This window comes from Scardinius erythrophthalmus, assembly GCF_964197995.2.
Source record: "Scardinius erythrophthalmus genome assembly, chromosome: 10".
NCBI classification, from domain to species: Eukaryota; Metazoa; Chordata; class Actinopteri; order Cypriniformes; family Leuciscidae; genus Scardinius; species Scardinius erythrophthalmus.
Genome location: NC_138230.1, coordinates 44,752,789 through 44,777,963, shown reverse-complemented (window position 1 = coordinate 44,777,963; position 25,175 = coordinate 44,752,789). Strand labels below are relative to the sequence as shown.

At 38.2% G+C, this 25,175-nt stretch overlaps 1 protein-coding gene across 4 annotated transcripts in view; it reads left to right on the top strand.

Annotated features, from left to right (window-relative positions):
- LOC308697029 (fucolectin-4-like) overlaps positions 1 to 22,669 on the top strand; it is a 68,992-nt gene extending 46,323 nt beyond the window's left edge. Inside the window, exons 1-6 of one of the 4 annotated variants that reach the window (XM_081376066.1) lie at positions 18,166 to 18,472; positions 18,931 to 18,993; positions 21,348 to 21,412; positions 21,686 to 21,986; positions 22,147 to 22,283; positions 22,380 to 22,669. In XM_081376066.1, the coding sequence (XP_081232192.1) occupies positions 18,983 to 18,993; positions 21,348 to 21,412; positions 21,686 to 21,986; positions 22,147 to 22,283; positions 22,380 to 22,384 (519 nt within the window). In that variant the 5' untranslated portion in view covers positions 18,166 to 18,472; positions 18,931 to 18,982 and the 3' untranslated portion in view covers positions 22,385 to 22,669. Of the gene's footprint in view, positions 1 to 18,165; positions 18,613 to 18,930; positions 18,994 to 21,347; positions 21,413 to 21,685; positions 21,987 to 22,146; positions 22,284 to 22,379 lie in introns of those variants that run through there. The other 3 variants (XM_081376067.1, XM_081376068.1, XM_081376069.1) reach the window with 3 other exon arrangements.
- Positions 22,670 to 25,175: the final 2,506 nt, after the last annotated feature.

The window sequence follows — 25,175 nt, the reverse complement described above, 5'->3', positions numbered from 1 at the left end:
AGGCCAAGGGACTTCGTCCATTATCTGAACCAGCTCTGGGAACTACGAGGACTGGGCATCCGCTCTCCCTGACCCCTGTTTGATGACCTGGAGAGTCATGGAAACGGGGGGGGGGGGGGAACAGGGCCAGGGATTGGCCTGCTAGTCCCTGCTCTTTGAAAAGAACACTGAGCAGTGAGTGTTGTTTCCCAGGGCGAAAAGGTCGACTTCGGCCTCGCCGAATATAAAACACTCAATATCAGACGAACCATCTGAGGGTTTAGAGACCACTCGCCTAGGGGAGTCTTGTATCGAGAAAGTATATCCGCACCCAGATTCTGAATGCCAGGGATATGTGCTGCTCTCAGAGTGCTCAAGTTGGCTTGCACCCAGAGAAGGAAGTCTCTCGTCATGGTGTACAGGTTGCACGACCTGATACCACCCATTGGCGATTTATATATGACACCACCGACATGTTGTCCATGTGGACTAAGACGTGGTGCCCTTTGAAGTTTGACAGAAATCCTTGCAGGGCCAAACAAACTGCTTTAATTTCCTGGCAGTTATATGTAAGCTCTTCTCCTTGCTCGACCAGAGGCCAGAGACCGGCTTGCCCTCGTGCACTGGGTTGGAGGCATCTGTGAAAACCACTTTCCTCCTGGAGGCCACCCCCATGGTCACGCCCTCATGGTACCAGTCCTGAGCCCGCCAAGAAACAACCATGATTCACCATAATGTGCAGACTCCCCGACTGCCATGCATAGGCTGGCACGGTGCGTTTGAGCCAGTGCTGGAGCGGGCGCATATGAAGTAATCCCATACGGAGTACTGGCGATGCGGCTTCCATGAGTCCGAGAAGTTTCTGAAACTTTCTGAGGCATGTGTGTGCACCTGCTTTTTACGGGCCGCTGGTCCGCCTGAGAGAACAGGGCCGATGAAGGTGTTTGAGCAGGAGAAAGCGAGGCACGTGGGGACGTGGCCGGCGTGGGCTCACTTATTTCCTGCCATTGGCTGCGGAGCTGCTTTTTCCTTGGCAGAAGTAGAGCAGTAAAAGGAAGAGGGAGCTGTGGAGATGGCGTCACTATCTTTGGAGAGGGCTAGCCGGCGTCCGCAGTACAGAGACAGGCATGCTCTCACAGACAGAGCAGCCACCGACAGAAAGTGCGGCTTAAGCGCGGGAGGTTCCCAGGCATGTGACGCACTTCGTGTGGCCGTCGGCCTCGTGCAGATGGGATCCGCACCTGGCGCATATAGAGCGAGGCATTTGCAACAACGTTCGCAAAATAGCTCTTTTAGACTGTGTGATGCAGCGGCGAGAACACAGTAGCAGAAAGGATATAGACGTCGATCAAGCAACTTTTGCTAGGTATTCTGATTAATTATATTGTCAGATGTGACAGACACCCTGGGGAAGGAGGACATCTAGTGGTGACCCAGGGAACTCAAACCAGACACTGTGACAATAGTAAACTGATAGCCTGCACATAATATGATGGCATTATAATATAACAATGTAATATGTAATGATAAACTTTGCAGACTTCATAAATTGAAACAATAAAAAAGCAAAGCACACCTGATGCACATTACTTTGTTCTTCATTTTTCTAGAAGTAGAGTTTAAGAACCTTGCTGTATTTTTGTGTAATTTATTAAGAGAAAGTACACCGCCAACTTACTCCGATGAAAATGACTTGAACGCAGCTTCTGTTCGTATACACGACTTCCCACCTCGTAAGTATGAGCTTACCAGGGGTGCGTTTCCCAAAAGCATCGTTAGCCAACTATGTTCGCAAGTTCCGTCGTTATCAGCATTCAACGAGTCAGTGTTTCCCGAAACCATCGTTCTAACGAACATTTGCAAACAGCATTTCAAAGTTGTGTAGTTGGAACACAGCTCTCGACCTGTGGTTAGAAGCAGAGTTTCTAGTTTGCATGACATGTAGACTTAATAAATCCTCATCTTGAGCAAAATAAGAAAGCTGACATTCAGTACAATCTGTGTCTTTTATTTAGCATACATACAAATGTCATTTACGTCTTTTAGTTTGTCAAGAGATTTAAAGCACCGTTTTTGAAGTGCGCATGTGCGAACATGCTCTACTATGTAAGAACGAGCCTATGAGTGAATCTGGAAATAAAGCAAAAAAACTGAGAAAAATGAGAAATAGCCCTCAGATGTCATATCTGTAATTTATAACAAAACATCTAGCGTTAATTCGATCTCAAACAGATTCTTTAAAGAAGTTATTACTCCACCACATGCGTGACGTCATAAACCTATGTGGTTGAATGACCACTTTGCGACAATACAGTTTCGGGAAACAGTCGAGACTAGCTAGTCGAGTGGAGTTTAGACCAAAAAGCTCTATTTTTGTCTCATCAGACCACATGACCTTCTCCCTTTCCTCCTCTGGATCATCCAGATGGTCATTGGCAAACTTCAGATGGGCCTGGACATGCGCTGGCTTGAGCAGGGGGACCTTGCGTGCACTGCAGTTTTTTAATCCATGACGGCGTAGTGTGTTACTAATGGTTTTCTTTGAGACTGTGGTCCCAGCCCAGCAAACACAGAATGCTGGCGCAACGTACCCAACCTTCTAACAATGTTTTAGCAAACTACGTTGTGTGGTGAATGTTGTCACAGCGTTGTCACAATGTTGACATTAAACCGTTCAGGGCCATTGCTTAAGGTTGTGCCAATGGTGTCTTGACAACCACTGGACTATATATGTACTCGTCACCAGAGATGGGCATAAATACATGGAAATGTATTTAAAATACAAATACAAAATACTGTGTGGAAAAATGTATTTAAATACAAATACAAAATACTGTGTGAAAAAATGTATTTAAATACAAATACAGTATTTTGTATTTTGAAAATACACAAAATACAAGTGGAATTGGCCATCCAGTGCAGGTATAAGTCACAGTGAATGAAGAAATTACATAGGCCTACTGACTTTTCATTCTTAACCACATCTCTGCCCTCTCTGTCATTCTTTCTCTCATTCTTTCTGTCATTCTTTCTTTCTTTCTTTCTTTCTTTCTTTCTTTCTTTCTTTCTTTCTGGCAATGTGGGCGATATGACCAAAATCTTAATTTTACTTCACAGTAACAATATCATGGTTTCACAATTCTCAATATCAGTTTTGATTCCACAGCATAAACTGAATTTCAAACTTTCAAACTTTTTTTTTTTGCAGGTAGTCCAATGCTTTTTAAGTAATTTTATGTTTATTTTATGTAAAGTTTATTTGTTTCTATAAGTTTATTCAAATTAGAAAGTGTATCTAAATAGAGATTTCATTTAGAATTAATTTAGATTCATTTGACACTATTTCCCCCTTTTTTATTATTTTTCATGTACAATAAAACTAAAAGCTGAAGATTTTTGTGGAGTATCATTCATCAGTGTTTGTTTTTCCACTCCAACGTTTCAATAATTCCTGCCCACTAAAAGCTGCACGGATAAATTTGCTTACCCCACAAATAGGCCCATCTATGTCAACGATTTAGAAAAAGTTCCATCAATTAACACTTTATATCATCACTATGATAGAGCCATATCAACCAGCCCTAACATGCAGTAATGCTTTAAACACATTTGACAAGCTAGTTGATAAAAATCAACAACCGGTCAAGACTGATTGGCTAACGCTATTTTCCTAGCCTGGTTAAAACCAGACCATTCTCAGTAATAACTGAGTTATGGTCTGGCAAAGCTTCATTAATAACTAATTTCCAAAGGGGCGTCACCAACAGACGTCACTCAAATGCCTCTGGGCGCAATTGGATAGACCTAAAACCAATCAGAGCGATCGTCATCGTGTAAAGCTCGCCTCAACGTTTCTGATTGGTGCCTCGATTTGGACAGATTAGAAATCGGCTTGAATGGGCTCTTTGCCAGTCTACTTGCAGAGCAAATCTAAATTTGCCGGAAGTTTGTCTGGGTTTTCCAAGGCTACTATTTTCCCACTTGTCTGTGCACTTTTATTCTTTCATGTTAACTAAAGTGAATAATGCACTATTTTAACTTTAATCAACAAGTAGAATAGATCATGACATTCTCACCTTATTCCAAAAAAAAATCGTTGATCCAATACTGAGCTAGTGAATGGGCCCTATTTTAACGGTCTGAAATGCAAGTATCAAGCGCGAAACGCAAGTAACTTTGTGGGCGGGTCTTGGGCGCTGTTGCTATTATACCGGCGGGATAAATGACTCTTGCGCCCGACGCAAATCTAAAATGGGTTGGTCTGAAGTAGCTTCATTATTCATAGGTGTGGTTTGGGCATAATGTGAAATAAACCAATCAGAGCGTCATCTCACATTTTCTCTTTAAGAGCAGGCGCGCTTGTTCCATGGCGGATTGCTATTATAACGGCGGATTTGCCAGACACGCACCAGCAGCGGTTCACAGCCAAGGAGACCGACGTTCTCGTCAGGGCCGTAAAACACAGAGAAGTGACATTGGGGATGGAGAAACACACCCAAATTAACTTCGGTTAAACAGGCGTATGATAATTTGGGTAAATGTGTAAGCTAGATGTATGCTTTTATAATAAACTATCTATCTATCTATCTATCTATCTATCTATCTATCTATCTATCTATCTATCTATCGTAATAATGTATGATTTGCAAAAATGAAAACTGCTGCTTTTGTGTAGATGAGAGAATCAAAGTGTATGCGCGTTGTGCACACACTACGCTACATTGATTATGGCCAAGCATGCGCCCTTAAAATAGCATATGAATAATATGCGCAACGGAATTGTTTTCTAAACCTGCAAAATAGCATGAGGGAACGTTTGTGCCGGAACACGCCTCCTCTTTGCGCTGAACCGCCCCGGGGAGCCCCAAGTGTATTTCTTAGTTAACCAATGTGCGTCTGTGGAGGGAAAAGTCCGCTGTGCGCGGGTGCAAGATAGGAATGATACATGCGTCGGTGTACAAAGTCAATTGCGCTGGGTGCAAGATAAGGCCCAAGGTCTGAACTAGTTGATGCACAAAATCAATACCCTGATAAAGAGGTTGACTGGCAAAAAGTATTTTATGTATTTTGAAAATACAAAAATACTCACCTTAAATGTATTTAAATACAAATTACATTAGAATTTTTCCAAAGGCTTTCAAATACAAAATACAAAATAGTATTTTGTATTTCAAATACGTATTTTAAATACATGTATCTGAAATACTGCCCATCCCTGCTCGTCACTGCCCTGAAGCGTGAAAATCGGCCTTTTAAATATCAACCGCCCGTTGGGCTCATTGTGTTGTCTCGTTCTTCATCGAGCAAGGATACGTGAGTATTGCGTATTATTTACCTCAGCTAAATAAGATACGTAATTATTCAAACACAACCTACAACTTCATTTTCTAATGTGACTAATGTAGCCTCGCTTGCACTGTTTAGTTTTTCATTTCATTTGTCTGCTATTTAGTCTCTTTCGTTTCTTGGCTCCTCTGGATTTGTGGATGTTTCCTGGACTGATTCCGTTTACCAAACTTTATCGCCCGGCTTTCGATTACTGTCTGCCATGTACAGAACCGGTTTTGTTCATTACATGTTCTGATATTTGCTTTTTATGTTTTATTTATTATACTTAAAATTAATTTGTATAGTAATTTTCGTTTTTTTTGTTTTTCACAAATGCATGACTTTTGGAAGTGTAATTTGTTTATATATGCAGTTAGTTTTAATAAAGTTGAATTAACGCAACCTTCTGCAATTTTTACTCTTCAAAGTGTACACTTGCAGGTGTTGATTATAATTAGGCTAATTTACTGATAGTCCCATTAAATAATAATATTTAAAAAAAGGATAAACAATATTTAAAAAATATATATATAATTATCTCACATATGACTAATTAAAAATTTACCTCAAAACATAAAATGCTAAATTGGGAATATCTATATCTAGCATAAAAAACTAAAATTGTCAGAACGTCGTCTCTCAGTTGCTGAATGTCGCGCAACAACGTTGCTACAGCCCTGTCGCGTCTTACAATTCTATGTTGTTACAATGTTGCGAGCACGTAGACAGCGACGTTGCCATAGCAGAAATGCAACGTGCCACAGACTTTGCCACAACGACTTTGAAGAGTCAGGTGATTGACCAGGTCCTGCTGTGTAGTTCTGGGCTGATCCCTCACCTTCCTCATGATCATTGATGCCCCACGTGGTGAGATCTTGCATGGTGAACTTCTTCCATTTTCTAATAATTGCGGAAACAGTTGTTGCCTTCTCACCAAGCTGCTTGCCTATTGTCCTGTAGCCCATCCCAGCCCTGTGCAGGTCTAAATTTTGACGTCTAAAAACGTCTTGTTTAGTGTGAAGTCGATGTCCCTACACCTACAACAGACCAGGCGTACATCTAATCTCGATGAGTGCTCCTTGTCACAGTTGTAAACATGATGGCGTTCTTCTTCCACGAGGGGTTTCGCGTCATGGCATTTAAGCTGATGCATTCTAAAATAACGCTCACCTTGTGCAGGACATGCAATAAGTCAGGAGAGGTGTCATATTTTGCCAAAAATGTGGTCATATTTTTGCAACAGAAAAGCTGAAATGTAAAGCTGTTTTTTAGCAAACCAAGAATACAGACTACTTAGCTGTTATTTTAGTACTGTAACTGTTTTTTTGTGTGTTATTTAGTGTTAAATTATTGTAGTTATAGGTTTTATTGTGAATTTGTTGTGTTTTCTATTTAGGGTACTTATTTAAATATATTTAAGTATACTTAAATTTGAAAATATTGTTCAATTTTAAGAATAATAAAGCACGATTATAGGGCTGTTACCAGGAAAAATAAAATCTGAATCAACAAAATGCATCTTCGCTCTGCAGATGTGGGACGTGCAGAAACTGACTCTGAATGGCATTAGATGTCATTTGCACAGTATAATGCATTTACACTGCAATTACAATTGCATAAATAATGTTATGAGATGAATTTTTTTTAACATAACATTTTGAATCAAAGCAAAGCAAGGCTGGCTTTAGAAACCCGGATGAGCCGTGTGTTATCCAGTGTTGCTGTTGATGACGGTAATTTTCTGGGAATATCAGACCTCGGAATGTGGTGACTGACCAATCAGATTCAAGTATTCCAGAGAGACGTGTAATAATCATTTGGATTACATAGCTCTAGAGTTGTCAAAAAGTACTGACTTCGGTACCAAACGGCACTGAAATTTAAAAATGATGACGCTTGAAGCGCTGTAAAATGTTCGTCACATTAAAAAAAAAAACTGTACCGTTTGTTACCAAATTTGGTACTTTTTGACAACTCTAGCTTATGGCTTTATTTTGCCCATTATATTGGGATTATACTTTAGAAGATTAAAGTCAGTTATTGTTTATTATTTTATGTTAAACAGGGAATCTTGCTCTTAGAGCCACAGCTGTCCAGTCTTCCACATTTCCTCAAACAGGAGCTCAAAAGGCTGTCGATGGCAACAGGGAATCAAATTTCAATCTGGGGTATTGCAGTGCGACTAATGTGTACAAGGACCCCTGGTGGAGAGTTGACTTGGGGGAAGCCTACGGGGTAACCAGGGTTAGCATCACTAATCGTGGAGATGCTGTTCCAGAGAGGATAAATGGAGCTCAGATCCGTATCGGCAACTGCCTGGAAAATAATGGCAACAATAATGAGCTGTAAGTATTGTCTCTCTCTTAATACTTACTCTAATGGTTAGAAAATGAGTAAATAAGATAAAATTACTTTTAGGTATAATTAAGTATATTTAACATGAATTATGCCGTTTTGATTCGCCCCTCTCTATTTCTCTCTGTGTCTTCACAGGGCTGCAACTGTTGAGTCCATCCCAGCTGGAGAGACAAAAACATTTGAGTTTAAGCCTATTAAGGGGCGATATGTCAACATTTTTATTCCTGGGCGCAACGAAATTCTCACACTGTGTGAGGTTGAGGTGTTTGCAGGTAAGGGACAGAGAGAGAAGACTCAGTGATAGAATTTGTTTATGTTCTTATTAATGTGTGTATAACTGTTATTATTTTATTAACAGACTCATTAACGTACAATTGTGTTCCAAGTAAGTGTTCTTTATTACTTTCAATGTTGTCAGTAACACATAATAAAACAATAATAATATTCTTACTGAACATTTGATAACCAATAAGGGATAATGTGAATCAACACAGTTGTAATCGCAAAGTAAACCCTGAAAGGGTAGTCTTGCGTAGCCAGACCTTCAGACTGACGGCTGAAGGTCTGGAATTCATAGCAGCTTTCTTTGGCCAAGGCCCGCCCATAAGGCCGTTTGACCGACATGTCAAACAACCAATTACAGTTCGTTTCGTTCAGCGTGTAACGAGTGGAAATAAGTGTGGCCCCTTTAAGAGCTGCGCGCTCCCTAAAAAACAGTCTGCACTCTGTATGGTATGATATACAACCGCGCCTCGAATACCCCATGTATGCGGGTAATTTCTGTTTGGAGATTTTGTTTTAATCTTGTTTTGTTTGTTTGGTAACGCTGTGGATGGTGGAGCCTGGGACGGACAATTGGCCGAGTTGGATTGGAGAAATAAAACGCGAGTTGTTGTTAAATATCAATCGCCTCCGTGAGTCTGTCTGGCCTAATAACTTTGTGAGCTATCCATATTTTCTTCCCCTCCTGACACAACGTTACAAGCGTCACGTTTCGGGGCGTGGAAATGTCCCCACAACAACAGACCGGCGTGCAACAAGTCAGTCAGCATAGAAAATCAAAGAAGGAGAAGAAAACAAGCAGTAAGTCATTGATCTGTTCGTGCACGTATAACAACAATGGCGTCTGCATTACCACATCTGATCAAAACACAGAGTAAATCAGTAGGAAACGCAATCACACGTCTGCGCTTTGTTTTCCCGGCGGACCGAAAATAAACGCGACACTCGCGCCCCCCGGAAATCCGATAAAATTCAACCAATCAGGTGACGACTTCGACATTCCTGAAGTGTTTCCAGTTAAGTGTACCATATGCATCAGACGTTTAGCCAACGTTCCGTGGGCGTGACGTCTGAGGCTGAGACTACTGAAAGGGTAATCAGGACCCTCTTATTACATGGCTACTAACCACAAATAAATAATTTTGGACACAAAATATTAATTAAAGTTGAAATATTTTACAGCACTTGTAATAAACGCAAAGATTCCGTGAAAAAAACGGGACAAAAGCAAGACAAACGGGCAAGTTCAAACAAGACAAACATTTGGGATAATGTTCAGTCATGTACAACAAATTATACAATCTTAATATTTGAATACAATCAATGAATAACAGAGACTCAACTGACACCAGTTGTGTTTGTATGAAACGAGAGAGAGCGGGTCCACAGCGTGATACAAGAAACATTAAAGAAAGGCCGGCTCCAGAAACCCGGATGAGCCGTGTGTTATCCAGCGTTACTGTTGATGACGTCATTATCTGGGAATATCAGACCTGGGAATGTGGCAACTGACCAATCAGATTCAAGTATTCCAGAGAGCTGTGTAATAATCATTTGGATTACACTATAGTTTAGCTTTATTTTGCCCATTATATTGGGATTATACATTAGCACATAAAAGTAAAAAAAAATTAATTGTCTGTTATTTTATCTTAAACAGGGAATCTTGCTCTTGGAGCCACAGCTGTCCAGTCTACCACATACGAGAGAACAGTAGCTCAAAATGCTGTCGATGGCATCAGGAATTCAGATTTCAATCTGGGGTCATGCAGTGCGACTTATGTGGACAAAGACCCCTGGTGGAGAGTTGACTTGCTGCAAGCCTACAATGTAACCAGGGTTAGCATCACTAATCGTGGAGATTGTTGTCCAGAGAGGATCAATGGAGCTCAGATCCGTATCGGCAACTGCCTGGAAAATAATGGCAACAATAATGAGCTGTAAGTATTGTCTCTCTCTTAATAATTACATAAATGTTTGGAAAATTAGTAAAAAAGATAAAATTGCTTGGAATAAATCCTTCTATGCTGCATGCAGATTGAAAACACCCCTCTATTTCTTCTTCACAGGGCTGCGACTGTTGTTTCCATTCCAGCTGGAGAGACAAAAACATTTCAGTTCAAGCCAATTAAGGGGCGATATGTGAACATTTTTATACCTGGGCGCAGTGAATATCTCACTCTGTGTGAGGTCCAGGTGTTTGCAGGTGAGCAATAAAAGGAGAGAGAGATGGTGTGTAGACATTTGTACTATTTATACTATGTGTACGTTGCCTTAATAATTGTTCTTTTCTGATTTCATTGCCAGATTAAGTGAAGTGAGATCCTACAAGCAAAATATCAAACTACGTTTTTTTCTGAGCAATACTAATATTGCACTTTTTTCATTCTTTTTTTTTTTTATTTACCTATGCACCTTTTATCCTTAAAATAAAGGATAAGTTTCTGTGCACATTCAGTAAAGGTTTGAAATGGTTTATGGTTATCTTGAAATGGTTATCTCTTTGCTTTCTACATCAATAAATTACTAAAGCATTGCATGTTGTATTGTATGTTTCTGGATAAAAAAAGGCTTACCGGTATTTGGATATTTACAATGAGCAGGAGGTATAGTGTTACATAGCTACCCATCTAGGGTTGAGGAGCTGATAACAAAGTAAAGAATTACATTTTACAAAAAAGAGAAAGAAAAAGAAAACCATGGAGAGAACGAGGATTTCCAACCTTCTGTCCCAGAATCTACAACACAACCACCAATTCAACCAATATTAGCTTCTAATTTTCTGCTATAAAGAGTAAAAAAGGCACAAAACCAATAATAACCAAACCAGATATATTAATATAAAAAATAATAATAATGAAATTAGGGGCAATAGCTTCAGGGGAGAGCCTGGCCAAAATAACAAATGACAAAATAACAAAAAACTAACTTGAATCTCTCTAAATTACCAGGAGAAAGATCATTCAGAATAATAATTTACATAACTCTTCCCTCTCTCCCTGTTTAATCATAAACTGGAGAAAATCAGGATTACAAAAAAAATTGCCCGGTATGGGCATGGAGACCAACATCTGGTGCTATGTAGGGCTGTGCCATATCATACCGTCCACGATAATACCGGTATAAAATTTTCCATGATAAAAAAGTGTCATATCGCGATATTGGTGATATAGCGGCGCGAGGACGCGATATTGATGATAAAGTGGCGCGATGACGTATGGCGCATTTACGTTACCTAGCGCGCGCACAACAACAAAACCTCTGATAGTAATAGCGCAGCAGCATGTCAGCCTCCGAATCCGACGAAGATTTAGTTCCTAAAAAGGGAGCTACTTCAATAGTATGGAAGTGGTTTGGGTACAAGAGGTCAGATCTCCAACAAAACATAATTTTTTGTAAAATATGCAAGACAACGGTTAATGCTAAAGGTGGAAACACAACAAACTTGTTTCACCACTTAAAGCAAAAACACACCGTCGAGTATAACCAGACTATGAAGATACGCGACGAGACACTAGCAGCTGGTGATGTGCGGCCCAAAAGTAAACAAATGACTCAACCGAGCATCGCTGGAGCACTCGCTAGTTGCACTCCATATGACAAGAAGAGTAAACGGTGGATGGAAATTACTGATGCGGTTACATATTGTTTGGCCAAGGATATGATGCCAATCCAAACGGTGGATAAGGAGGGATTTAAGCAACTGGTTAAAAAGCTCGACCCAAGATACAGCATCCCAGGTAGAAAATATTTTTCAAAGACATCCCTGCCTGAGATGTATAAAACATGCCGCAACAAACTTGCAGCTATGCTATCGTCGGTGGAGTTTTTTGCCTCAGCTACGGACATGTGGTCGAGCCGAACAGCAGAACCATTTATCAGCCTGACCGTGCACTACATCGACAACGACTGGAAGCTACACAACTCCTGCCTTGAAACAAGTTACTTTCCCGAGGATCACACAGGTGGTAATATTGCGAGTGGTTTAAGGGAATTTCTTAACTCATGGCATTTAGAAGAGGACAAACAAGTGTGTGTGACAACAGACAGCGGGGCCAATGTTGTTAAAGCCATCGCTCTCAATAACTGGACTAGACTGTCATGCTTTGGGCATCGTCTGCACATTGCTATTGGTAAGTTTCATATACCAAACAAAAACTGTGTGTGTGCTTGGCCAGCTTGCCTTGAATATATGGTTTATGAGGGCACAAATGTGTATAATGGGTATTACACCATAAACATGGTTTATGAGGGACATTGCCTGTGTCCTCGTAAATCAAATGGCTTAAAAAACACTATAGCTGTCCGTTCACATATCGCGTCTTTCTAAAGCGCTTGCTCTCCCGTGGCGTCTGTTGTTGCTATGAAACTATGAACTGCGATCTCCTCAACGACGAGGAAGTTTCAGTAATGCAATTTCCACTGCCGAAAAACGCTTGCTGTAGCTCTGCTACAATATTTACAAAAAAAAATAAAAATCTCGCTGCGCCTGGCAAAAACGAGCGTGTCACTTCTATTATGAGCGCGATTGCTGCGTGCCTACATTTGAAATAATGAACTTGAGCATGCAAAATACACAGTATGTTTACTCTATGGAGAGTCCCCATAAACCACATATTCAAGTAAGCCTGTGTGTGTGTGTGTGTGTGTGTGTGTGTGTGTGTGTGTGTGTGTGTGTGTGTGTGAGAGAGAGAGAGAGAGAGACACTAACTGTCTTTCTTTATCTTCCGAGAGGAGTATGAAAGATTCAAGGATTGACAGAGCAGTGGGAGTTGGAAAAAAGATTGTGGCTGCATTTGCTCACAGCTGGAAGCGGCAGCGGGCACTCCGTGATGCTCAAGTGGAAATGGGCTTACCTCAGCACAAACTGGTCACAGAATCTCCCACACGATGGGGATCAAGACAAAAGATGATCCAGCGGCTGTTGGAACAAGAAAAGGCCATCACACAGGTTTTAGCTGCTGACAGGTCCACCAGACACCTGGTGCTAACGTGGCAAGATGTAGAGGTCCTTGATTCTGTGAGCAAGGCTCTAGGTCCTCTCCTTGAATTTACTGATGCATTCTCTGCTGAAGACTACGTCACCATCTCATGCGTAAAGCCTGTTCTTAAGTTATTCAGTAATAACATCCTACAGGCAAAGGAGAATGACACAGACCTCACGAAGACAATCAAGAAGTCTGTACTGGACTACATGAACAGCAAGTATGGAGACACTGTGACTGAGGATCTGATCAATTTAGCAACTCTGCTTGACCCACGTTTCCGCACTGAACACATGAGTGAAAGTGAGAGCAAAGCTATTCAAGCCAGAGCAGCTTGTGAGGTGGAATCCCTTTTATCAGAGCATACAGCTGAACCCCCTCTGGAAACAGCAGAAGACACCCAACTGACTCAAGGTGCCTCCAAGAGACCAAAGAAGACCCTTGGAAGCTTTTTCAAGGGCGCAACAACAGACAAGACAGCCGTGTCTGAGAGAGAGACAATAACAGCTGAATTACACAGCTACTTGAACTGTCCACCAGCAGACAGCGAGTGTGATCCCCTTGTGTGGTGGAAAACGTTTAGCCAAGAAATACCTATGCATCCCTGCCACCAGTGCTGCCTCAGAGAGGCTGTTCAGTACTGGCGGGAATGTAGTAACTTGTCAAAGATCAGCTCTTAAGCCAACGTCAGTGAATATGCTGGTGTTCTTGACAAAGAATCTCTGAATGTGATGTGTCTGCCACTTGGATGGATGGCTAAAGTGTTTACTTGACTCATTTCATTTTATATACATTTTTTGTTTGCACACAGAATTAGAGGCAATGTGAATTTAATCATTTTAGCACTGATATACCTCAATTGATGCCAATCCAAAAAAAGATGCAAGGCAACTGTTAAGTTTTGATAGCAATTTTTTAATATATAATATAAGCAGTGTGTTTTACATTTTTAAGGTTTGTTTGGATTGCTGTTGTTTGTGTACATTTGTACTTAAAAGTTTAGGTCAATTTTATTAGGTGACAATATTGTGCAGGCTCCTGAAGTTATTGTTAATATTTTTAAGTTATTACTTTAGTTATTGTTAAACTAAAATGTTAAGGAGTTATGTTATACTTTTTTTGCACTAATCACCAATAAAACATTGTTTCATATATTTTTTTCTATATCGTCATAAATATCATTATCGCAAATATTCTTGAAATATCATGATATAATTTTGAGGCTATATCGCCCACCCCTAGTGCCATGTAACTATGAATTTCTTACAAAAATAAAACAGACCAATTAATAAATGCAAATAAAGGTTATTATGGACATCAGCAAAAACAATGTAAATATTGCTGTGGCTTATTTTATATAAATTTATATACGTTTTATAAACACAGGGCTACATCGAAACAATGGCATGAAGTGATTAATAACTTCTTATGAAGCATTGTTTAAAGTCATCAATCAGTGTTTTGAGACAAATTAATAAAATAACAACAAAGACAAGATATCAATAAAATTACAAAAGAAACATTTTAAGTAGGCCTACCAGCAATATAATATAAAATGTCTTTCTAGTCAGTCTGGCTTCTAACAGCTGAGGTAAACACTCCAGATTTTTTTTTACAATTAAACCACATTCATTTTTTATTGTCTTAATTTTTGATAAAGATAATATCCTTGTGACACTTGTACATTTTTGTGCAAGTTATACAAACCAACAACCTACATAACAACACAAAAAGACTGGGACTTTGAGTGTGTAATCCTTCAGGCGGTGCGTGCCGGTATACAGTAATGAGATGTACAGTACCGGGAAGAGGACAGCAGCTTTTTGTCCTATACCCGCAAAATTATTAGGGAACCACAAGCAAGTTATCAAATTTCTTAAAGCTAAAAATCACTCTTACTCTCTCAGTTATTCAGGACAGCTCGAGAGGTCTTGTGATGCACTGAGGATTTAAGCCTATTAAGGGCCGATATGTGAACATTTTTATTCCTGGGCGCAGTGAATATCTCACTCTGTGTGAGGTCGAGGTGTTTGTAGGTAAGAGACAGAGAGAGAAGAATCTGTGATAGAATTTGATTATGTTCTTATTAATGTGAATGTGTGTATAACTGTTATTATTTCATTAACAGACACATCCACGTACACTGGTGTTCCAGGTGAGTGTTCTTCATTTCTTTGAATGTTGTCAGTAACACATAATATAACATAATATTCTTTCTGAATATATTCTTAGATATCAGATTCTTACTGAACATTTGATAACCAATAAGGGATGATAATTTACACCAACACAGTTATCACAAAGTAAATCCTGAAAGTGTGATCAGGACCCTCTTATTACATGGCTACTAACCATAAATAATTTTGGACACAAACTATTAATTTGAGTTGAAATATTATATTAGCACATTTGTAATAAATGCAAAGCTTCAATGAAGAAAAATATTTCTAGTAAGACAAACGGACAAGTTCAATCAAGACAAACATTTAAGGGATAATGTACAGTCATGTACACTAAATAAATAATTACATGGACATATTGACTTTGTAATGTTTCCTGTCCTGGAGAACTAATAAGCAAGAAAAACTACAAAGGACTACAAAACATGACACAGAACAGGAAATAACAAAAGTGCACACAAGACAAGGGAAACACAGGACAGGAAACATTACAGACTTGATGAAACCGTTTTAAATTCTTGCCTGTTTATTATCTTAGAATCCATTACAGTGTATTATAGATCTTAAATGATGTCTGCTTGTAGATTTCATTAATCCTCAAAACAAAACAAATTATCCAAGGAATCAGAAAGGGGCAATCAACGGGTGAAGTGAATCATTTGTGTAACAAAAACATTCAGTCATCCACGTACAGCAAACAGAGAGACAGCATTGGCACATTTGTTCAGGGTTTGTGAATCAATCAGTAATATATATATATATATTACATTATGAATTACATTCATATTTTCTATTGCATTGGTTTTACTGGTGTGGAGGAAGATTCATTTTCAGGTGTCCGGTCACTTATGACCGTGAAGATAACAAGTGTGACTCCCAAACGAGGTTAAATTAAGGGCCTAGGACATTTGGAGAAGAAGATCTGTAATATTAGACAGTATTCTGGGTTATTACATGTTGAGGATTTTGGTCCAATAGTAAAATGCTCTGTTTTCTCTGAATTTAGCAATAGGAAGTTACAAGTCATCCATTTTTTTATATCACTACATTCCATTAGTTTTGTGAATTGGTATGTTTCATCAGGCTGCAAAGAAATATAGAGCTGAGTATCACCAGTGTAACTGTGAAGACCAATGCCATGTTTTCTAATGTTGTTTCTAATATTGTTTACAAATGTAGCTGATATTTTAATAGCCAACAAAGCTTGATAATTGTTAAATATGTAGAAAATTATTCATCATCGTGCAACACAATATGGATACCACATGCCAAGGCAACTTGCACTGCTTAACTTAAAAGGAGAAGGTTTTTTGACGCTGAATGTTGGATAAAGCACGGTGTGAGCATGGGTATCACACGTGAGGGACTGATTGTCATGGAAATGTCACGTACTGTATCTTGTCTCTTTGAATTTTTAATCTAGATTTATACACACACATAGCCCCATGAAAACCTCTCTGTGAACACTCTTGTCCAATGAAAAAGTGCAAGGCACGAATTTACGTTTTATTAAAAGGGCAATTTTAACTTTAATTTCCATGTGTATTCTACGATACCAAGTTAGATGATTTGATCAATTTTTATTTATTTATTATTTCACCTTTATTTAACCAGATGATCTCATTGAGATTTAAGAACTGAATAACATGTTTGTTTAATTATCCTTTTGCTGTTTTGCTCTGTTTACATTCTGTAAACATTGTTCAAACCCTGCAAACCCTGAACAAATGTGCCAATGCTGTCTCTCTGTTTGCTGATGACTGTTTTTGTTGCACAAATAATTCACTTCACACTTTGATTGCTGTCATGATCCTGGTTCTTCCTTTACTTTGTCTCCCCCCTCTGGTCTCACACATTCTCTCTCTCTCTCACACACACACACACACACACACACACACACACACACACACACACACACACACACACGCTCACACATTCCTGATTACTTCATTGGTGATTACGCACACACATCGCTTTCTTCCCAGGTGTTATCATTCATTACTTATTATCCTCATCATCAGTTCCACACCAGTCATCGCTTTCCCTAATTATCTTCTCTTTTTCTAGCCTTGTTTTCCCCTGTCTCTTTGCCAGATTATTTCAGAAGCTATGCGTACGAATTCTCTGCCAAACGTCCTGCCGTGGAAGTCCTGTCCTGTCCTGTCCTGTCCTGTCCTGTCCTGTCCTGTCCTGTCCTGTCCTGTCCTGTCCTGTCCTGTCCTGTCCTGTGCACGTAAGAGGATTGTTCTACCACTGTGAATTGCTACTAAGCTATAGGCTACTTGTTACAGAGTACCTGTGACTGCGCTCGTTGCTTTCTGTTCACCTGGAGATCCCGGAGTCGGCTGGCTTTCTCACGGTACCCTCTACCACCAGAGACGCTCCGCTGCTTAGACGGAGGATTTGTGTTAAAGTTCCCGGCATCAGTTTTCCCGGAAGATTTTCGTTGTCTTATTTTTATGCTGAAGATTTCTGTTCTTACCTCTGGACATTCTGACTCTGTTAATTAAAGACTGCTTGCTGCATTTCGCTCTTGGGTCATCTTTCTCTCCATCTATAACAATTGCCCCTTTCTGATTCCTTGGATAAGGCTTTTGTTTTGAGGATTAATGAAATCTACAAGCAGAAATAAGATCATTTAAGAGTATTGGAAACTGAAAATGATTAAATTTTATTTAGAATAATTAGCAATAAATATTGTTTAAAAAAAAAAAAAAAAAAAAAAATCCTAATTATTAGCCACAAAGTCAATAACTTATTCTTCTTGAATGTTCTTTTGTCATTACTAAACAAAAGTTTAGTTTAGTAAAACCTCCATTGCATATCATGCTCTCAAAGAAACTCAACTAACAGCTTCTTCACTAAAGGCTTTCTTTGTCAGAACAGCTTTTATTAATAAAAACGGATTGATAGTCATTTGTATTATTTTATAGCACATGTTGCATTAAATTACAAATTTATTCAATTGTCATGCCACCCTAATGAAACTGATTGTGCAATGAGTAACTGTGATGATTTTAATGTAATTTATTCTAGCTGTAATTAGGCAGAGTGGTGTTTTGTGACATATTTCATATAGAGATAACCGGACTTCAGTCCTCGGCAGTTCGTTCTCCTGAGTCAAACTTGACAAGTCCGAACTACCAAGGTCGCAATACTCAACTTTGCATAGGCCTATTTGATATTATGAAATGGACATTTCGAAACAGTTATGATGTAATGGAGCCTATAGTTTACTGAAATCACATGACTTTGGCAGTTTTATAAAAGCTCTGCACCACTGATTTGAAACAAAAGATCTGTAGGTTTCAAAGCTTCAAGAAGCAGTGTTTCGAAATCACTCATCACAACTACGGGCAGGTAATACAAGTTTTTGGCTGATTCGCATCGCATGTTTGATCTGCGCATCTGAGACATATTACAGTGTGGTTTGGCCATGCATGCTCACAGACAAGAGATTATCGTCTCATTTTGATGGAAAAAAAAACCTAAAGAAAGAGGTGCGTTTGAGGCTAGAAGTGATCAGAGCAGGAGTGTGACGCAGGAATCATTTCCATCTTCGTGATTCTTTTGATAATTGCTATTGTAAAGTGTTAGATCGGTGAAATAAACAGTGATATTCTTTGATGTATGTCTCTTTTTGGCGAGTTTGTATGATATAAATATGAAATTGAGTATTATTCGTATGTTTGGTCATAATAGGCTATTCCTCATATGAATAATATATTGGACAAATAATAAGTATAGTAATTGCTTATAAAAATAGTATTAATTCCATTTATGAAGCCTATTATATAAAAATGTATTTTGTTTAAAAGCAGATCAATTGCTGAATTGTGAAGGTCTTCTGAGACTGAAGTTGATGCATTGATGAAATTCAGGTGAGTTGGATGTTTATGCACTTTCTATAGAGCATGATATGCAATGGAGGTTTTACTAATAAAACTAAACTTGTGTTTCGACAATTCAAGTCAGTGTGTAAAGATATGATATATAGTAGTCTAGAAGTGTCTTTTTGCACTCAGAGAAATACAATAATGACAAAAGAACATTCAACAAGAACCAGTTATACTGACAATTTATCGCTAATTAAGATTTTTAAAAAAAATATGGCTAGAAAATACTGTTTATTGTCAATTATTCTAAATAGCATTAAATAATACTGAACATTTAATACTTTGCAACACTTTTAAATTGATCTTATGATTGTCTGATTTCCTTACAATACCTCGGTTTCTCAAAACAAAACTAATCTAAGGAATCTGAAAGTAGGAAGTTAATTATTTGCAATTACTTAAACACAACAACATATCAATACAAATCTGAAAGAAAGAAACATACAGCAAACAGACAGACAGCATTGGTACATTTGTTCAGGGTTTGTGAATGTAAAACAAAGCTAAACAGCAAAATAATAATTATAAAATGGATAATTCACTGTAATAATTCACTGTAAAACACGGCTTCGCAGGGCTTATTGCTTTATTAGGGGAGAACGGGGCACAACCAAACGCCTTTTGACTTTCTCAGTTTGTGTAAACCTACTTAGGGTTTCAGAGTATTTATTTTCCCCTGCATTAATTTTACACACGTCTAGTACAATAATGTGGTTTTGTTTCACAGTGTATACTTTTTTCTTGATATACCCCGAAAGAATGGAAGTGAAATGTGACAACATGCCCCATAGGTGGAGCACATTGTAACATGACCATATGACAATGCTATCTGATCTAATCAAACTCAAACATTTTCTCAATAAAATAAAGTTATCAATTTTTGTTATATAAAATAATGGCATTTTTTAAGTAATTAAAAATAAAATTATTTTTGAGTTTGACAACAAGCACAGTTAGTTCAATACAAAATAATAATTAATCATATGAACATTGACTCTCAGTCTGTATTCCCCTTTTTCTCATGGTTTCTCAATAGAATTAATAAAAGAATAGAATATCATAGTTCTAATAGAGGCTCATTGTAACCGGTGTGACAACATGCCCCACCTGAGAAAATGGGGTCTAAACCGGACGATCTCAACTGTTGATTAACAGATATAAGATTAAAACAATATCAGATTTGTCTAATTTTAATTGAAAAAAAAAAAAAAAGATGAAAAATGAACACAGCCTAAGTAAGAAATTTATTTTTGCAATGGTTAAATAAATGTTCAGTGATATCTTCCTGTTACGAATTGCTCCGAGACACGAAGGTTGAGATCCAAATGCAGCTTTAATTAAGGGGCAATCCAGACACGTAATCCAATATACAGGCAATAGGCCAAAACACACAAACACACAAAACTTCACCATGAGTGAATGAGTGAACATGATATAAATAGGCTGAGACTGACAGGGTGATGAGACACAGGTGAATGCAATCAGTGATGATGAGTCCGGGCAGTGAGTTCTGGGAAATGTAGTTTGTGAGGGAGTGATAATAGTCTGGTGTGGAGTGCCCTCTGGTGGCTCTCAAGGGCATTCCAGCTGGTGACCATTACACTTCCAAAGATTTCTGAATTTTGACGCAATTATTTCTCTATATATGATGTCCATTGAGCTTTATCTACTGAACCGACCTTCATCATATTCCGAATTAGGAAATCAACACGTTCTCACTCCGAATTGGTCACTTTTGACGCTTGGTCCGGCGATGTTTGGAGATGCTTTAGCAATAGGCTTGATTGAGATGCGTCTCCCTCATCTGAGCCGAGAGTTATCATCAACCGATTGAACAAAAGTGAAGCGAACGCAGAGAGAGAGAGAGAGAGAGAGAGAGAGAGAGAGAGAGAGAGAGAGAGAGAGAGAGAGGTCAAATATTCTGTTCAGCTTGTCCACTGATAGGTTTGTTGCTTTATTGGCCTGATATGTGTAATATAGCCTATTGCCAAAGCATTTTAATTATATTTAAATACAGAATAGAATTAAACCACCTCAAAACAAACAAACAGAAGAGGAACAGTTGATAATGCAAAAACAGCCGATAATATCACTTTCCTTATATTAATTATAATTAATTAAAATTATTTACAATAATGAATATGTGAAGTATTGCAAACAAATATTAGTATGGTGTGTAGGCTCATATTTTGCAGTTTGGCTGCCATGCCATCCTCTGCAAGCATATACCATGTTATCATTACAATACCAATATATGTTTCTTTGTTTAAATGAGGATGAGAAATTAAAATATTTCCTTCATATGCTGATATGAGATGTGTTGTTATGTCTTATATCAGGATGGACATGCGTGTGGTTTTGTTTCTAACACTTTTTACTGGGATGTGCGTCGCTCATCAGAAAGGTATGTTTAAAATAATACACATAAAAATGCCTGGATTTGAAAATCTGTAACCATTGTGTGTCATTGTATTAATCAGATTAATTTATTAAAATTATAGGCTGAAATATGGTTATTGAAAATGGGTTATTTATTTATTTATGAAGACTCTGTGATAGAATTTGTTTTTGTACTGTTATTATTTTATAATAATGTATTTGTAATAATGTAATTGTAATAATCATTTGGATGACATATTTTGAAATCCGTTATTGTTTATTATTTTATGTTATACAGTGAATCTTGCTAGGGAAAATGGAGCCAGAGTTGTCCAGTCTTCCACATTAAGCTACAGCAGTAGATTAGTACCAGACGCTCAAAAGGCTGTCGATGGCGACTGGAATTCAGTTATGGATGTTGGGTCATGCACTCACACTAATGGAGAGACGAACCCCTGGTGGAGAGTTGACCTGGTGAAATCCTACAGGGTATCCAGGGTTAAAATCACTAATCGTGGAGATTGTTGCGGAGAGAGGATAAGTGGAGCTCAGATCCGTATCGGCAACAGCCTGGATAATAATGGCAACAATAATGAGCTGTAAGTATTGTCTCTCTCTTAATACTTACTCTAATGGTTAGAAAATGAGTAAATAAGATTACCTTGAATAAATCCTTTTAATACAAACTTGCCTTTGACAGAAGTATATTTTCATGCCGTTTTGATTCAGCCCTCTCTATTTCTCTGTGTGTCTTCACAGGGCTGCAACTGTTGAGTCCATCCGATATGGAGAGACAAAAACATTTCAGTTTAAGCCCATTAATGGGAAATATGTCAACATTATTATACCTGGTGATGGTAAAATTCTCACTCTGTGTGAGGTTGAGGTGTTTGCAGGTGAGTGATAAAAGGAGAGAGATGGTGTGTAGACATTTCTACTATTTATACTATGTGTATGTTGCCTTAATAATGTTTTTCTGATTTCATTGCCAGATTAAGTGGAATGAGATGATGTTACGCCACAGTCCACTGATCCTACAAGCAAAATACCAAACTTCTGTTTTCTGAGCAACTTTAATATTGCACTTTTTTCATTGTTTTCACTTAAGAAATGATAAGTTTCAGTGCACATTCAGTAAAGGTTTGAAATGGTTTTAAATGCACCTGATTCTCAACCCCAGTTTGATCCAGGGGTTTGTGTATTTACCCATCTTTGTTTCTTTCTGCTTTCTACATCAATAAATTACTACAGCATTGCATGTTGTATTATATGTTTCTGGGTCAAAAAAGAGGCTTATTTGGATATTTACAATGAGGAGGAGGTATAGTGTTGCATAGATACCCATCTAGGGTTGAGGAGCTGATAACAAAGTAAAGAATTACATTCTACAAAAAATAGAAAGAAAACCATGGAGAGAACGAGGATTTCCAACCTTCTGTCCCAGAATCGACAACACAACCACCAATTCAACCGATATTAACTTTTCATTTTCTGTTATAAAGAGAGACAAAAGGCATAACATCAATAATAACTAAACCAGAAATATCAACATGAAAAAGAATAATAATGAAAATAGGGGCAATAGCTTCAGGGGAGAGTCTGGCCAAAACAACAAACAATACAAAAAACTAACTACCCCAGAAATCTCTCTAAATTACCTGGAGAAAGATAATCCAGAATAATAATGTACATAACTCTTCCCTTTCTCCCTGTTTAACCATAAACTGGAGAAAATCAGGATTACATACAAAAATTGCCCGGTCTGAACATGGAGACCAACATCTGGCACCATGTAACTAGAAATTTCTTAAAAAAAAAAAAAAACAGAACAATAAATAAATGCAAATAAAGGTTATTATGGACATCAGAAAAAACAATGTAAATATTGCTATGTCTTATTTTATATAAATTTATATACATTTTATAAACACAAAGCTACATCGAAACAATGGCATGAAGCGATTAATAACTTCTTATGAAGCATTGTTTAAAGTCATCAATCAGTGTTTTGAGACAAACTAATAAAATAACAACAAAAGACAAGAAATTAATAAAAATAATAAAAGAAACATTTTAAGTAGGCCTACCAGCAATATAATATAAAATGTCTTTCTAGTCAGTCTGGCTTCTAACAGCTGAGGTAAACATTGCGAAAAAAAAAAAAAGTAAAATTAAACCACATTCATTTTTTTTGTCTTATTTTTTGATAAAAATATTTCCTTGTGTCACTCATACATTTTTCTGCGAGTTATACAAACCAACAACCTACATAATAGCACAAAAAGACTGGGACTTTGAGTGTGTAATCCTTCAGGCGGTGCGTGCCGGTATACAGTAATGAGATGTACAGTACCGGGAAGAGGACAGCAGCTTTTTGTCCTATACCCGCAAAATTATTAGGGAACCACAAGCAAGTTATCAAATTTCTTAAAGCTAAGAATCACTCTCAGGCCCGGAGTGGGTAATCGGGAGAATCGGGAGAATTCCCGGTGGGCCGCTTCACTTTTGGGCCGGTCGAGGAAAGGTTTATTATTTATTTATTTTTTTTCACATTTCAATGTCACGTTAGTTACATAGGCTACACACGTTTCGCATTCTGACACCGCAGCGCGCAGCCTCTGCATGGGTTGTACCATGTGAGGGAGTTCTCCCCTCCCCTCCTATAGAGTTGGTTGGGTCCATAGTCCGTCTTTTCCAAAACGTTTTCTCAGGGAGGCTACCGCGGCACCACCCGCGCCAACCGAAAGCTGGGCCGGCCCTGCAGTAACGCGTCAGGGAGGATGGATGGGAGGAAGAGGCCAGGAGGTATGGAAGCTTTGTTTCCACCACAGAATAAAACATTTTAAAAGATAATTGCGACTTTTTATCTCACAATTGCGAGTTTACATCTCTCTGACTTTATTTCTCAGAATTGCGAGATATAAAGTCAAAATTGCGTGAAATAAAGTCGCAATTGCGTGAAATAAAGTCGCAATTGCGTGTTATAAAGTCAGAATTGCGAGATCTAAAGTCAGAATTGCGTGATATAAAGTCGTAATTGCGTGTTATAAAGTCAGAATTGCGAGATCTAAAGTCAGAATTGCGTGATATAAAGTCGCAATTGCGTGTTATAAAGTCAGAATTGCGAGATCTAAAGTCAGAATTGCGTGAAATAAAGTCGCAATTGCTTCTTATAAAGTCAGAATGGCAAGATATAGAGTCAGAATTGTGATATAAAGTCGCGTTATAAAGTCAGAATTGCGAAATATAAAGTCAGAATTGTGTGAAATAAAGTCGCAATTGCTTATAAAGTCTAAGTGAATTATTATTTGACCTTTACATTATTTGTTATTAATACAAACTACACAATAGTAAGAGCTGAACTGTTGCTTCATTTATCCAATTTCACTGCATGAAAAGTGGGATTTTCGACAGTTACCGGCGCTGTAGATTGTCGTGAAAGTTCAGGTTTACGACTGCAAACGGCAATTTACAGGCAACACTGCAAACTGTCGGAAATTGTCGGAAATTGACGTGGGACTTGCTTGCCCCATGACCCCCCTCCCTCTAATGCTTTAACATGTAAATGAGACTGCTGTGAGCTTTACAAATGCAAATGAGGGTAGCAGGGGGAGTTTTATCCCAGGTGACTAAAAGGTATTAACTTAATTAAAAAAAAAATACAATACAATACAATATTTATTTATAACGCACAATTAAAAACAGCCAAGGCTGACCAAAGTGCTGTACAGGGCAATAGATAAAATGCAGGGCAGAAACAGGACAATTAAAAAAAAAAAAAAAAAAAA